This window comes from Melozone crissalis, unplaced genomic scaffold (genome assembly GCF_028551555.1).
Source record: "Melozone crissalis strain CALT ecotype California unplaced genomic scaffold, PUWL_Pcris_2 ptg000013l_1, whole genome shotgun sequence".
Classification (NCBI taxonomy): Eukaryota; Metazoa; Chordata; class Aves; order Passeriformes; family Passerellidae; genus Melozone; species Melozone crissalis.
Window position 1 is genome coordinate 57,622,359 of NW_026535791.1, and position 16,246 is coordinate 57,638,604.

The 16,246-nt window shown below is 41.3% G+C and overlaps 1 protein-coding gene across 1 annotated transcript in view; it reads right to left on the bottom strand.

Moving 5' to 3' along the window:
• GEMIN8 (gem nuclear organelle associated protein 8) overlaps positions 1-9,188 on the bottom strand; it is a 35,676-nt gene extending 26,488 nt beyond the window's left edge. Inside the window, exons 1-4 of the mRNA XM_054271683.1 lie at positions 9,100-9,188; positions 8,282-8,331; positions 4,691-4,730; positions 1,438-1,903 (exon numbers count right to left, since the gene is read on the bottom strand). Coding sequence (XP_054127658.1) covers positions 1,438-1,903; positions 4,691-4,693 — 469 coding nt within the window. The 5' untranslated portion in view covers positions 4,694-4,730; positions 8,282-8,331; positions 9,100-9,188. The remainder of the gene's footprint in view (positions 1-1,437; positions 1,904-4,690; positions 4,731-8,281; positions 8,332-9,099) is intronic.
• Positions 9,189-16,246: the final 7,058 nt, after the last annotated feature.

A 16,246-nucleotide genomic window follows, 5' to 3' on the forward strand; every position in this document is an offset into this window, starting at 1 on the left:
TCAATCATTGCCTTTATTATACGTTTTTAGAATGTTTTCTCTTTCAGAGAAGCAGAAAAAGCTCTAATAAACATTCATTACACATTTTCTACTGGAGTCATGTGAGAAAAGTTATTTTTATTATTCTGCTTTCTTAAAACAGATAATTTTTTTCTGCAACATCTGCATATGAGTAAAGTATCAATAAAGTACAGAATAATCCTTTACTCTTTTAAGGATTTCACAGAAACAAAGATGACCAATACCTCTGAGGATCAAGACCTGAGAAAAATCTTGACTTACATTCCCTACCAAAGGACTTGGGTCCAGATCAAGATGCTCAACAAAGAGAAATTTGTGGTATAGTACAGAATGAAGAGGATCCAGGGGGAGGAAAAAAGGGTAATGAAATTTTACTGCCACGTTAGCCAAAAAATAACAAACAAAATGGCTGCTCCATGTTATAAAATACATTGAGGGTTACTCTAGGGTTCAGTGATGTATTCAAGCATTTCCTGTGGGTTCCCCCTTCAGACATACAGCACATTAACTAGATTCACATAAACATTCTGGAGCTTTTTTCCTCAGCACTAAAGACAAATTACTGTCTTCTGGACAAAAATATTATTTTCCTCTTTGCAGTCATAATTTTTTTCTCTCTCACCAAAAACTTCCAAACATTTTCTGACACTTACTTCTAATGAGTGGTACTTAAGTGCACCCATCAGTTCTGCCTATTTCAGTCAGCTGACTTCCTCACTTGCAGGGCCTATTTCTGTGAATTCTTACACAACCTGTAAATGTTGAAGCCACCCAGCACTCAATGTTATGGCCACCAAATACCACAAAACACATATTTTAGTGAGATGCCACAGCTTGTCCGAGTTATTCCCCAGGTCTGCTGAACACCTCTCCCTAGCCCTCCCTTGCCCCCTGCTAAGTGCTGTCTGTCAGTCCTGGCATTCCAGAAGGGTGTTGAGTGATTGGCAGAGTTCAAAAGATGCCTTTCAGCCCTGGGGGACATTGGACCATCCAGGTGTCATTTGTCCCCTGAGACCTCCCCCCCTTACCTGTTGGTGGGATCCCTACCCCTTCCCTCTCCCCGGGGTTAAAAGCAACAACAACCACACGGTTCGGTGGTTCTGTTGGAGCTGTTGCTGGATTCAGGGATCTGTGTGCCAGGAATAAAGTTCTGGATTGAAACCCTCCTTCAGAACCAACTCCTTTTTCTTCACCTTGCCTTAAAGCTTCTCCACCAGAGGTAAACCTGAGCTCCTGCATGTCTGGACTTGTCCCAAGCACCCAGCTACAGCATCCAGCTAGCCAAAGGTGTCTCTGGGGTGAAACCACCACAGCTGCTGCCTCTGGTCAAGCAGCAAGGGCCAGACAAGCCTAGGCACGTCCCATCCAGTTATATTGGTAATAATTCCAATAAACACAGAACAAGCAAGAACTTACGCAGCTCTTCTCGGTGCCTCTCTGTCTCTGCAAAAAACTGACGAAGCTCCTCTGTGATCTCCATGTTACTCAAGTCATACTCTATCTCTCCTTCAGACTCAGAGTCTTCCTCCATTTCAGAGTCCATTTCAGCCTCCTCTTCCATTTCGGAGTCCTCATCAGCATCCTCCCTCTCCTGGTAGGCACCTGCGTACTGCTGAGCTCCCCCGTGACACGGAGCTCTGACATCTGGTCTGTAGCTGGAAGAATAGTGTTGGATATGTGGGAGGTCATTCCCATGCCAGTCTGAGTAGTGGCTGCCTGGAGAGGCTGCAGCAGGGTGCCAGGGATGCCATGGCAGGCAGTACAAGGACTCCATGGCTCTCCTGTAGGCTTTCTGGTGCCTGTGCATCCAGCGCATGGCTGAGTCATAGTGCCTCCAGTACCTGGCGTACACCTTGTGAGAGTACCACGGCTCCATGTCCTCCTGCAGCCAGAGCACACAGGGAGAGGGAAAGAACACAGACAATCAAACACACACCACAGCACTCATGCTCCCCCCCAGAAAAAAGGTATAAGAGAGAGAGAAACGAGGGGAGCAACTAAATGCAAGGACAATGCTGCCTTTCAATCTTTAGTCATCCTTTAGCTATGATAGAACACAGAGATGTGAAAAACAACATGTATGAGCACAGTGTACTTGCACCACACCTCATTACTCCTACAAGAGACTCCTTTGGCATCAACTATCACTGAAGAACTAGAAACAGAGAAGTTGTAGTGTCCAGAAGGTATTTTCCAAGTGCTCATGCTACTACAGTAAGAAACAGTCTTTTTTAGGAAATATGCCATGTGGATATAGTCCACAATTCCTTAGACACTCACATGAGTTTTAAGAATTGAGTAATTCCAAGGTGTAGATATTACATCCTATAGCTAATTTCCAACTCCACAGACAGAAAACACAAGAGATTAAGATTCCTCTGCACTAAACAAACACATTTATTTTAACAGGAACATATTTCCTCCAGTAATGTATTTCCTCCATCTGCCTGCCAAAGTTTCTCAGAAAAGGTCAAACAGCAATTCAGACAAGTTCGTATTTCCACCGTGGCCACAATCAAAAACAAGACTGTATTTAGCCAAATGCAAGCTGCCAGTGAATCTCCCTTTTGTATCCATCACCAACCAAAACATGAAAAGAGGCAATAAAGTGCCACTGATAAAGTACAGAGAAAAACAGTTCTATAGAAAGAAACATAGTGTAACACACCTTCTCCTGTCTTCCAGATAATCTTAGTTTTCCTTAAAGAAATTTCATGCTGTTCAGATTTCACCAGTAACTACAAAGCCCCACAGTCCCTGTAGCCTTAAGCTCCCTTCATACAAGCCATTTCATCTCCCACCTCATCCTACTCTCACAAAACAGAATAGAGGATCTTAAAAAAACAAAGCTATAAACTACACTAGAGCCTAGATCAAGTAAACTAAATAGCAAATATTTTCTCCCTTTCCCTCATGTCTTAATTTCCATAGAAAATACTTTATCTGGAGTAAAACAGAATGCCTCTACTTTAAATAGGAAAATTTTAATTAAGCCATGTTCTGGCAAACACTCAAAACTATGGCAAAACTAGCTGACGTTTTCAGAGATGAATGTGACATTTACAGTCCTTTATTAAGGCGGTTTCTTCTCCTTTTGTTTTTCTTTTTAAGGACATGCAGGACAAAAATTTTTAAATCTTTTTTTGATCTACCCTGGCATCACTTGGTCCCTTTAAAAAATGATTCTGTGGTGAAAAGAAATCCCAAGGCAAAACCAGAAAACTCAAACCTAAAAAATACTTTCCATCCAGAGAGGTTCACTTAGTTTACTTACACTTGTTTTCACTTTCTGGTTCTAAGACAATAAAGCAAATGCAAGTGAGTTTGGAATAAAAATTGCAACTCTCATGCTGCCTTTCTTTCTGGAAAATTTAGCCTGTTATTCCATAAGAGATCAATGCTATATCTTTTTTAGGTCATTCCTAAGTGCTCTCAGAAACAAAATATCTTCAGCTAACAGAGTACATAAAGAAAACCTCCACAAATTTGCATTCCTTAAGGTATTCCTGATCAAAAACTGCACCCTATTTGTGAAGGGCTGTGTGCCTCAGCTATGAGATTTAAAAGTGCAGTCAACTTATCTTTCCTGAAAAGAAAGAATTCATGGAGATGAAACTTCACTGCTATTCTCCTCTTGGTCTAACACTGCACTGCTACAAGACCATGCATTTGGAGCTCCCAAAATGCAGCATTCCCAGGATGAGTGGGTAGAAGGAAAGCATCTGCCTTCCATATGGAACTTCTTCATCCTTAATCATCCAACTACCTAACAGCTAGGATGAACAATGCTTTATTTACTCTTTCCCTTTGCTTAAGAATGTCATACTGACTCCTCATCCTTCAGCAGACAGATGAGAATGTCCTATTATCAAACCTGATACATTAACAAGTTACTTTTAAAACATTTTGACTATTTTTTCCTTAAATATTAAAATACTTTAAAATCCAGTTTTGAAAGACCATGATGCTTGACAAAAGCAGGTATCTCCTACATTCTATATATCTGCAAAAAAGACAATATATTCTTTTAAAGCTCAAAAATTATCTCCGGTTCTTATAAAATGTTTCTAAAAAGGAACTTGATGACTTTACTGAAAGCTCTGGAATCAAGCTGGTTGATTTGTCTGGCTGACTAGCTCCAGTTGTTAATTTAGGGGAAAGGAAGACAAAAAGCCAGTTCATACAGATGGAACTGTGATGCTGGTGCTTGTCCAACTACTTTTTGTGAGGGTTTTTTTTGTTGAAAGCGACCCTTGAAAACCTTACATTTGAATTTTAAAAATACATCTGTTAAAAAAGAAATTACAGAAATGTTTTACATTTGGGTGGAAATGGAAAGGAACACTTTTAGTCTCACTTAGTTCTGTGTCTGTGCTTTTTCAGCTGTGGAATAAATGGAAATAAGAGATTTCCTCAAGGAAACAAAAGCTATAAATCCAAGGCAAATGATCAGAGTCCTCTGTTATTCTCCTGTTATTTCTCTGGAGTCTTCCCAGGAGTAGACAAATCACTCGTTGTTGTAATCTGAATTCTATTTTCAAAGCAATTTAGTGACTTTTACATCTAATTTTTACATGTCTGCACTCACAGTTCAATGAAAGTGTTTATATGCATGTTATATATAAAATGTGACTAAGCTATTCCATAGAAACCTGTGAAGACCTCTTACCATCTCTTGTGGAGTTTGTTCTGGTGATGATCAAGGTGAACTAGAAAACAAAAGAGTAGCTTTTTAATTCATAAAAATATATGTATTAAGGTGGTCACAGGCACTGAATATATTTTTTGTTATATTTGAGAACTATGACCTATAGCTGTTAAGTATCCCATCCCTGTTGGGGCAAGTTGAAGTCTCTTACTGATAGATTTTGATTAGCAGCAATAAAAATCCCATTCCTTAAAATTCTCCACTACAGTGAGAAAGTTAAAATAGAGCCTTCCACAAAATGCAGCCTGAAATGCTGGAACTGAACATTTCTCCCATTGCTCTTCTCTTTTTTCATGCTTCCTCAACCTTTATTCTCCAAATTAATGCCAAACAAAAACCATCAACTTAAAGGAAACAAATTGTTTTCACTTTTTAGCTGTGTCTGCACAGGAACTTGCATAAAAAAAAAAATTGCCATAAAATGATTAAACCCATCCTGATTCCACTCATGCAGCAAGGTTTCTGTTTAACCTGTGGTGGACTTTTGACCACATACTGTCTCTTCTTTCTCTTTGCCTCTCTTTTTTTGTTTTCCTCCCTCCAGCATCTGATCCTGCCTCTCATGAAGAAAACACAGGTCAGTTTACGTTGCAACCACAATTTTTAAATGTGAAGAAAAGGCATAAGGAAGAGGGGCAACCAGACAGGAAAAAAAAAAATAAAAGAAAAAAATGATTGTGAGGGTAGAAAGGGAGAACAAGAGCTCTATAACCACCAGGCAGGATGTACAATCACCAACATATCCAGGGTGGTTTACCAGTATGTATCACTGAGAAATATTCTTAATCTCCTCCTATCTGACAACTATTTTATTACACTAACAGGTCAGCTGCTTCATTCACATACTTCTCCTGACATTCTCAGCCTGAACTTTATTTTAGGTGCCAGTGAAAGGTAACAGAAACAGAGTACACTAAACTACCTATTGCTACTCTTAAGATATGGTCAAATGCTATTCCCAGAAACACTGGAATATAGCCAAGACAGCACTTAAAACCACTGTAGATTCATACCAGGATAAAGCCAGGCTTTTTCAAAATGCAGATGAATACAGAACAGTTCTGCCTCATATTTAACAATACTCATTAAAGAGCAACTTTTTGTCACTTAAGCCATACTGTATGAAAGAAGAATGGAATGGCCAAACAAAATGCAAATCATGCAGCAACTACAAAAGCAAATGATGGTCCTTTTGGCTGTGTCCAAAGGCCACACTAAGCTCCAAGCCATAAACCCCTGGTAACACCATAACTCCATGTCTGCAAGAAGCTCTACACACAGGAGCATCCCACTGCAGTTGATGGAAACACTCATGCCAGCAAAGGCTGCAGATTCAGGCATTGGGCAACTAAAGCAGGCTGGATTCTCTCCTGCCTGCTTGGAGGAAGAAGGAAACCCAGCACTGAGATCACTGCAAAACACTGCAGGGACTTAGCACCCAAAACTCATGCACAGATAGAAGATTGCTGTGCCATCCCTCTTTGGGCATTTCAGATGTCTCATTACAACCACTGCCTTCTTCAGAACTTTCGTCTCCACTCTCATGATGTACACATATACTTTTTGTCTCTTCCCCATATATATCTTTCCTAGATATATCTGGATACTGTCAAGATTGCCATAAAGTCTTTTTCTCATACTTAAAAACCTAAGCCCATGATATCCAATTCTTTCATTTTCTACTTCAGAAAAGTAGGTGTGTTTAATTTTCATGTTCACTCTAATTCCTACATGACAAAAATTTCTTTGAAACAAGTTTCAGAATAAACAGAAATCAGTATTGATCTCAATCTAAATAGTTTTTTAAAGCAATAATTGGTAAAGTCTGATACTTTATTATTAACACAAAACATGTACCTATGCTTTCTGAAAGGGAAGGAGGGGAAAAACCCTGCCAAAACCATCCAACTGTATTAGTTTACCAAATATGAAAAACCTGTTTTGCCCAACATAGAAACTTTAATTATTTTCATAAATTATTTATAAAACATTAGACTACAAATATAAAGCAGAACACAAAAATGCTGCAAGCAAGGAAACGAAATTAAAAAGTGAGTTTGTTTTATTTTCAGTTGAATTACTCTTCCAAAACAAACTACATCAAATATGAAACATGACAAGCAGCAGAAAAATAAATGTAATAGTTCTACTTCTATAATTTATACTTCAAAAAATGAAATATGTAGCCATTGAATATATGGAACTCATGACCAAATGTATAATTTAAAATGGGAAAGAGATTTGTTTGCTTATACTGATCATTAATGATGGACATTTTTTCTAGTTTCTTGTCTCAGTTTTAAAATATTTCTCCACTGATAATGAACCAGGGATGTACTCCCTTTCATCAAAACACGTCTGTCCCCCTTACCAGCTTGAGGCAGGTGAGCATTAGAGAAAATAGATAAATCCCATCAAAGCAATGACAGCATTTAATTCGCTTGGAGTCAATACAAATGGAGACAATGTCTGTAATACCTTAAACTCAAATTCAATGCACTGGGGTTTATAAATTGGTAAGTAAATCCCACTCTGGGAACACTGTGGGACTAGTGGTGTGTTGGATACAGTGTGGCCACATGAAGGAAACAGGAACAACTCCAAGCCCAGTGCAGACCAGTGAGGGTTCCACTATTCACAATATCCATCGACACAAGATTAACTATTGCATGATATTATGGTAAAAACATAGTATGTTATAAAAGGAAGGTGGAATTCCAATAAATTCAGCAGGCTTCAACAAAACACATTTTTACAAAACTTTCATGAAAAAGCCAACTACATTTGAATTGGAAATGACCCTAACAACCGAGCGCTGACCAGCCCCTCTGCCCACTGCTGCTTTTGTCCCTGCTGTGAAAACTGTCTTCAGACAGGCCAGAGCTGCCCTAACTCAGTATTGTTTCTGGCAATGGTTAGTAGGAGATACTCAGTAAAATGTGACGCTAACATAAAGGAATTACTTTTCCAGGTACACTTCTCCTGACTTCAGCAAGTGTTTTTTTTTTTTTTTTTTATCCCCAAACTGATTTTGGCATTTAAAGCCAAAACCCCCATGAGTAACAGGTGTTTCCAATAAATCCCCTGGCAGTAAACTTCACAGTTTAAGGGATCAAGCATAATTTTGTGCTGTGTATTTTGAACTCACTTTAGTACACACTAGCTAAAAAAATGTGAATATAACAACATCAGTAGTGTGCATCCTCCCATGAACACTATTTCATTTTATACTTCTGATGCAGAATTACCACCAGAAGAGGGAAATGTCTGAAAAGTGGTCTGACATTCTGTGCTTCAGATTAATGCTGTGCATTGCTGTGACGTTAACTTTAATACCAAAGTGCCCTAGTTACAGTCACGAAGAAACACAAGCCTGTGATTGCTGGGACAGCTGGCAGCAAAAGTTATTTCTCTTCCAGAGAAGGGGTAAAAATTCCCAACACTTTCCCCTGCGTTCTGGTTTGCCAATGGCTGTAAATACAAGACTTGTCCAGAACTTAGGATACAGTTACAGCTCCTTCTCATCCCAAGAGGAATGCTATGAACACCCACCTATCACTATGATGTTCACATCAATGTCCTTAAAACAACAGCAGCAACTCCTGTGAATGGAAGGGAAACAAATTAGCATAACGCAAAACAATGTTCTCAAACTTTAGAGTATGTATTACAGATCTTTTGGCCCTATCAGAAGCTGAGGCAGTGTAATCCACTGTGGGTCCCCAAAAGAGGGTCTTTATTCTCTGAGCTTCAGGACATAAACCCAAAAGCTATTTCGGCCAAAAATCAGAGGGAAGAAATAAAGTATGAATATAAAGCTGTACAATTATCAGTAGCCCAGTTTAGTTAAGTTTTGTATATATATATCTGGTCAATGTAGTCATAAACAAAGAACAGGATGGAACTTCTCCGTACAGCTTTTGAAGGCGTAAGTAATTTCCTGGTCTCACAGGCCTCGTGCCCAGACTCCGGCAAGTGACCGAAAGGCTCCAGAAGCGCTGAGCAGCTCCGGCCCGTGCTAGCAGGGCACACAATTACACCAAGGGCTGCCAGGAGCACGGGCCCTGGGCCCCGGCTGCCCCAGCGCACAGCGCGCCGCTCTGCCCGAGCTCGCCGCCTCAGGCCCCGGGCCGATAAACTGTACACGAACGGCAAAGCCCCGCTCCCGTACGGTACCACAACCACCGCCTGGGGCCACAATCCCCGGCCTTAGCCCCGCCAGGCGCCCGGGCTCCCACATCGCCTTCCTGAGCCTTTCGCTTTCCCGCTCCCGCCGCCGTTTCGCCCCGGCTGCCACGGCCCTCAGCCCGGTCCCTGCCCCGGGCGGGAGGCCGCAGCCTGCGCGGGAGCACCGCCGTCCCCGCACCCACCCGGACAGCGCGGGGCTCCGGCGGGCACGGAGAGCCAGGCACGGCCGCCTCCAGCGCTCCCTCGCTCCGTTCCGGCGGGGCCCAGCGCGGCTTCCCCCGCCGCTTCCGCCCGGCGCTCCCTGGGCCAGCGGCGCCATCTCGTGGTGCTGTGGGGAGGCGCAGCCGGGGCCCCGCTCCCCGCAGCCGCCCCTGGAGCTGCCGGCCCACAGAATTACAGGATCAGTTCGTTTGGGAAACATTTGCAACATCATCCAGTTCAACCTATGACCGAAAAACTAAACCATGGCATTGAATGCCACGTCCAGTTCTTTCCTTAGCCACCTCCCTGGGCAGTTTATTCCAATGTCTAATCCCGTTTTTATGAAAAACTTTGTCTTAATGTCCAATCTAAATCTCTGCTGGCACAGCTTAACATTATTTCTTCTCGTCCTGTCACTTGCTATCCCGGAAGAGAGACCATAGCCTCCTTTCAGGGAGTTGTAGGGAGTGGTAAGGTCACCCCTGAGCCTCCTTTTCTCCAGGCTAAACAGGAGAAAACAGGCTAAACACCCCCACTAAACACCTCCAGCTGCTCCTCACAGGCCTTGTACTCCAGACCCTTCACCAGCTCCATTTCCCTTCTCTAGCAAGTTCTGAGTTCCTGCTGTCCCACCTGACCCCTGGTCACCATCTCTAGTTCCAGAGCACACACACAGTGCTCAGCGAGTTACTCAAAACACGCGTGCACTACAGTGGTGGTGCTGTGGCCCTGCCATACTTTACCCTCTGGTTATTATATTTTCCATTGTTAATATCTAATATTCTGGTCAGTATTTTCACGGGACTGTGAATGAGCAGCCCCTTGGGGACCTGTTGCGGCTGGCAGAGCAGAGACTGCATTTTCCCCTGTGTAGCATTTTACACTCTCTGTATTAAATTTGCCAGCTATTACCTGGTGCCATAATGTTGTTGTGTGTCTCTTCATGGTCGATAAACCACTGAGCTGTACCATACTGAACAGCCCAGGATCCTCAGCAGACCGTGCCACCCCACTGTCTGTGCCTTTCTCTGGCACCTCGTGGATGGGCTGTAACACACAAGTATGGCTCATGCTCCTGATCCCAGCAAGGAGGGCTCCCCTAGGGCTTCTCTCCACTAAGGCTATTTCTCTTCTGTAATTTCCATGCTTTTAATTAATACTTTCAGTGCAAGATTATTCCCGTTTTTCAGCTCTCCTGGTGCGCTTACTGCTCTAGCTGCTTGCCTGCTGAAAATTTCAGCAGATCATATTGAGACAACTTCCCTTTGTTACCTGTTTAAGTAAAAATGCCCATTGTGAAATGAAATTTCATATTGAGTCTCATTCATAGAGCAGATTTCTACATTTATTTCCCATATATCTACTAAAGGTATTTTTAAAAATAATTGTTACTAATCTGCCTGGTAAGGGTATCACATTTAGTACTTCACAAGATCTTCTTTAAAAGTAGTAAAAATGGTAGGATGTAAATATATTTTCAGCATATTCAGAGCACTAAGTCACTGCTTCTGAAATTCTAGTGGCTTCTCCATCATCTGTGTATTTTTTTTCTTCCAGCTACTGTGTCACCGTATAGTTTCCTATGGAAGTCAGGCATCTGTGCAGAACTGAGAAGTCTAGATACTGCAGTGGATTTTAATTGTGGTCCTGTTCAGCCCCTGCATCCCAAGTGTTTTTTGATTTCCCTGTGTATGGCCAAAAAACTCATAGAGAGCTTCTGTCTCCAAGAAAGAAGTGCTTTATACAATTACCAGCCTGCTTTGTCTGATGGGCACCCAGTGCACTCAGAGGCTCTTCCAGCTTTTCTTGCTCTGATCTGTGTATTCCTAGAGGCACATCTGGGTTGCTTTGCGCTCGCACATTGGTATCTGCTTTTACGCATGGCACACTGACGGCGGAAGGATGTGGACAGCAGCACATCAAGGTTATCTTGGAGAGTCAGTAGGTGAAAAAAGGAATCAGACAAATCATAAGTGGAGAATCTATTAGTCAGTCATCAGGACACACTTCTGACTTAAGAAGTCCTGGTGTAGTAAGAAAGAGCTGCTCTGTGTTTGCCCTGTTCATTCCTGAGGGCCCTGACATGGGCCACTCTCAGAAAAAGTGGTGATGAACTACACAGATCTTTAGTTGGAGTAAATTATATTGCTTATGGTGATTATGTTACGCATATATTAAAATCAAGGCATGCTTTATTGCTGAACTGCTGCACTTTGTATGGGAGAAAGGCATCAGGGCAATCTGCACAAAGGTATGGCATATGTGTTGGTTTTGTTAAACTTATCAGTCTCAGGCAAAGACTTAGAGTAATGTCTAGAGTAATGTTGGTGCTATGTCGATTTTGAAAATGCAATCAGCGTTGTAATGTTTTGTAGTTTTTTAATATTTCAGTTTGAAATACTACTTTTTGGGTAGCCTTACTTATAAAATGTATATTCTCCTGGTTCACTGCTTCTGGCTTATTTCCTTCTATCTGCCTTACTTATGCATATTTGCACTTGCACAGTTATTGTCTGGAAGCACAGAAAAAGTTATGCTATGGGATCTACAGAAATATCACATTAAATAAACCTCTAATTATATACATTTTTAAACAGTTAAGTCAGTACTTCTTGTCTGCTGAAAACCAATTTCTTTCTCTCTATTTCACCTGATCGCTTTCCCTGGATGACTTCTGAATCTTTCACTTCACAAGACATCTGCTGTTGTATTAGCTGTGTTTGCCTTGGAAGACCATGTAGATATTTAATGAGTTTAAAATCTGTCTTATCAGAGGAGAAGGAGCACCCTGGCAAGGTTTGCTTTTAAAGGAAGCCCCCTTCATGGTCGCTCCCACAACTCAACAGTAGAAAAGATCTCACGTTAAGTTTGATTGGTAAATACATTTGTTCTACACCCATGAAGCATAAAAAAATGTAAACTGAATCTAGAATGAAGTGAATACCCCTGCAATTTCTTTCTCAAAAATAATGATTTGCTGATGAAAGCATAGCTCCTATTGATTCCAGCGTGTCATCTCTCACAGGCTGAGGGCCAGAAACATCACAGGGGAGCCTTGGTTTTATTGATCAGTTTTGTCAATGGTGTCCCATAATGCAGCACGTCCCTCTTGAACTACTTTCTTCCATGACTGTGTTCCTTGTAGCTTTCAGTGTTGCTCCAATAGGCTAAAAATAAGGACACTCTTTGCTGGGAAATGTTTCCTGGCAAGAAAAATGTTGCTACCTATTCAAGTGCGGAAATTTCTTCATAAGAAACAGCATTTGAAGTTGTCAAGTCTTAGAGAACATTTGTCAGCTACTCAGATTCATTAATTAGCCAATTAATTTCATTAACTTATTCCTTAAGGAACTATGAGTTCAATGACTGGAGGTTTGCAAAAAAAGAAGTGTAGAAGGTTTAAATTTGCAGCACACTTACATAAGCTGAGAAAGCGCTCTGGGCATCAGATCTGAAGGGGAGGTCATTTCCAGCACACAGTGGCAATGACTGGAAGTTGGAAAGTAGGCAGTAACCTATTTTTCTTGTTCCACTGTTCAAGAGTCATATATCTGTCACACCCAAGTGTGTGATTCTGCAAAACTTGAGCAAATTTGTGGGTAGACCATTATTTTGCAAAGATTGTGTAAATGAGGTGAGTTAAATGTAATTCAAAATAAGTCACATTTAGAACTGCAGATTGTCCAAGATATTGTAATTATTGACTCCACTTGGGCTTTACTAAGACAAAATAATATTTTACATTGTTTCTAGCAGATTTTCAATCATTATATAAAATATTTGCTTGGATTAAAATAAATCCTTCTTGGGTCTAGCTCCTGTATAATGTGAACCTACAATTCATAAAATTTACAGGAAAAGATACCTCTTTTGGGGGATATGGGGGAGGGGGAAGGTGTGTGGCTGTGTTTGTGTGTAGGAAACTCGTGTGAGACTTCTCTTACCTCTGGCTTTCTGAGGGACAGTCTACCAGAGGCAGAGCTGGGGGGAGGTAAAATATCTTCTAAAACAATTTTACATCCAAAGAAAACATGAAGTGGAGGTAGACTTCTAGATGAAATGCCAATACTTTTATCCAAAGTTAGATGTAGCTCATATCTCTCTTCTGTAACTCCTGTGGCCCCACTGTACATGGATAAATTAAATATCAGGAGCACCTCTAAAAACTTCCCCACTGGGACAGGGGATAATATTCCTTTTGCTGTCTTTCTGTGCTCACCTACAGTCTGACAGTGATCTCTATACCTGAGCTAGTCACTCTCCAGATATCATTGTAGCCACGGGCAAAGCACGGTAATGCATTTTGGGTGCTGTTCATCTGGTATATGTTGGTTATTTACTTGGGGTAGATGTGAATCCCACCCCAGAAGTGCTTTTTTCTTCCAGTGATTTTCAAGGAAGCCTGAGGCAATTCTTACATGGTGCTGTTATTGCAGGAGTGTATGTTTAGTCAGATAAATCCCATCGAGAAAAATACAAGTGCAAATACAAGTGCAAAAAGTTGCTAAAGGAAAATATTGCCGCGGATTGTGAGATAAAAGCCCACGGGGTCAATAGATGGCAGCATTGTAAATGGTAAAGCAGAGCCTTCTGTCTGAAACAGCGGCACAAGGGAGCCTGAGCTGGCTGCGAGCTGGCTGCTCTGGAGGAGTAAAAGATCTCCCAAACAGCCCTGCCTCGTACCTCTGGCTTGCTGAAATGTGCCACCTCCTCTCACTTTCCAGATGGCACAAAGTCTAGCTTTTTCTTGAAAGCTAACAAAAGAATCTTGAACCATTCAGGTTTTCAGAGTCTGAAAAGCAAAAGAAAACGGAATATTCAGCTAACTCTTAAATTTCTGTTCCTGGACGCTTAACACTGGAACATGCAGCATAGCAGCTTATGATGATTTATATGAGAATTTTGTGTGGTAATTTTATGCAGTATGTACACACAATAAAACGTTATAATGTTATCTTTTTATCTTTATTTGAATTTAATTCTTTTGGTCTTTAATAATTGGTTTTATTTCATGTGTCATTGTTATTATTTTGGCATTATTATACAAGAGCATTTATTAATTTGTATTAGGAATGACAGATGACATAGTACTGTTTCTTTTATATGAAAAAATGTGTTTCACATTTGTCGTTATTGTTTTTAACTGGGAAAACATTAATATTGCCAGAAGTGCTTTAAATTCAGGCAGTCAGCAGGTAACAAGTGAAAATGTCATGGTAAGACTGAAGACTGCAAAGACATCAGAAGATGTGGCCCGGTTTTGATTCCTTTGCCCCCAGAGAGACTCTGCCTTGGATCAGGTAAGAGTTGTGCAGCCAAATGCTGTGACCACGGCAGTGGGGGATGGGAGTGGATCTCCTGGTAAATCCTTTTGCTCTGTCTAGCTCCCATCCCTTCAGCCATTCTCCTGCCTTAAGTGGTGCTGCATACAAAGTGTGTGATATCAGCTTCTCCTGCCTGAATGTAGCCCCAAGAAAGAGTGCTGAGTCAAACTGCACTCTACCTATCTTCATTATTCTGCTTCTCCTTCCATTTTTGTAACATTACAAACTCTAAAAAGGTTCCCAAATGCGCATAGGATGCACACATACTGAAATACCTACTCCCCTAATTATTAGAATCTAGTCCACAGAACTCATACAGGGTAATTCCCTGGACTAATATTTAGTCCACTCAGTTGTCTGTTATTGTTAAAAGAATTTTCAAATTACTTATGACCAATAATGATTACATAACCTCCAGCATTTTAATACAGTATTGGTCAGGGTTTGTTTTGTTTTGTCTTGTTTGTTTGTTTGTTTTCCTCTCTGATAAACATGGCATATTAGGGATGCAACTGGCTTCCTAAAATAATTTATAGATTTTTATTGGTTTTATTTGTGCACTGAATGTCTTTATTGGTTTTTGAAATATCATGAGAGGTATGGATAAGCATATTTCACCAAAATGAATAGGCATCTATGCGTGCAAAGTGTTTGTACAAGTCCAGTGCCTTGGGATCAGTTTTTTTTCCATTATTGTGCAAGTGTTAACTTCTGCATAACCTCAAAAATAAACCTTTGATTGAGAGGTTAATCACAGAAGAGCTGAATAACACCTTGAATCCAATTAAAATCTCTCAGTTACATACTTAGTCAGGTCTTGTAAAGGCTTGATTTCTTAGCCTTGCTCTCCATCTTTCATCTTTTCTTCCTTTCTTCTGTTATTTCTTGTAGCTACCTGTTGTGTTGACAGCTGTTAACAATGGCTGCTTGTTTGTGAGCCATAGCTTGCTCTCACCATGAGTTGTTATTGCAGACTGGCCCATTGATGGTGTTTCCATGACCCTTTGAATTTCCACAATTGTAAGTGGCTGTTCTCAGTTCAGTGGGTGATAGTAATTCTACAGAAAGCTGCACTGAGATCCAGAGGCAAACCACAGCATCCTGGCCAATCTCCCTGCTACAGGAACTCTTTCACAAGGTGTTATCTATATCCTTGGCTATCAGTGGCTTTAGTCACAGAGGCTTTGAACTGACACTAGAAGTGCACTGGGAAGGAGTGCAGAATATAGATTGGGTGTGTACTCATGTTCACCTGCTCCAGATAAGTGGAGGCTGCCTGTATCTGCATTGCTCTCAGTCTGAGAACAACAAGATGCCTGTTACACTGCTCCAAAAGCTACAGAATGTTCTGGACACAATGACAGGAGATGGCAATGGCTCTTGAATTAGGTGCAAAGGTGGATTGTAAGGTGGATTGTAACCCAGCAAAGTCAGTGTCAGCAGGTTCCTCTAGCAGCGAAGGCTTTAGATAAACCACTGGCTGTGGGGCCAGCACAGCCCTGGGAGGCATAGCTTTCATGTGGGAGTGACTTCTGAACTGCTTCTAAGTACCCTGTAGCTGAGTGGGTCATTAGTATCAGGGATCTTGAGGTTTTCCAGGGTAGCTCTCTAGGGATCAACATTAGATCTGTGAAACTTGAAGCTGACTGAGGAGCTGTCTAACAGGGAGGAGAGGAGAAAAACGACAGATGTTATAGAAGACAGGTGCATGTCCTTTAAGTCCTTAATTCACAAGGTGGGATCCAAAGCTGAAAGCCATGTCTGTGGTTTTCTGTTCAAACCAGGAAGGCAGCTGGGTGTCCCA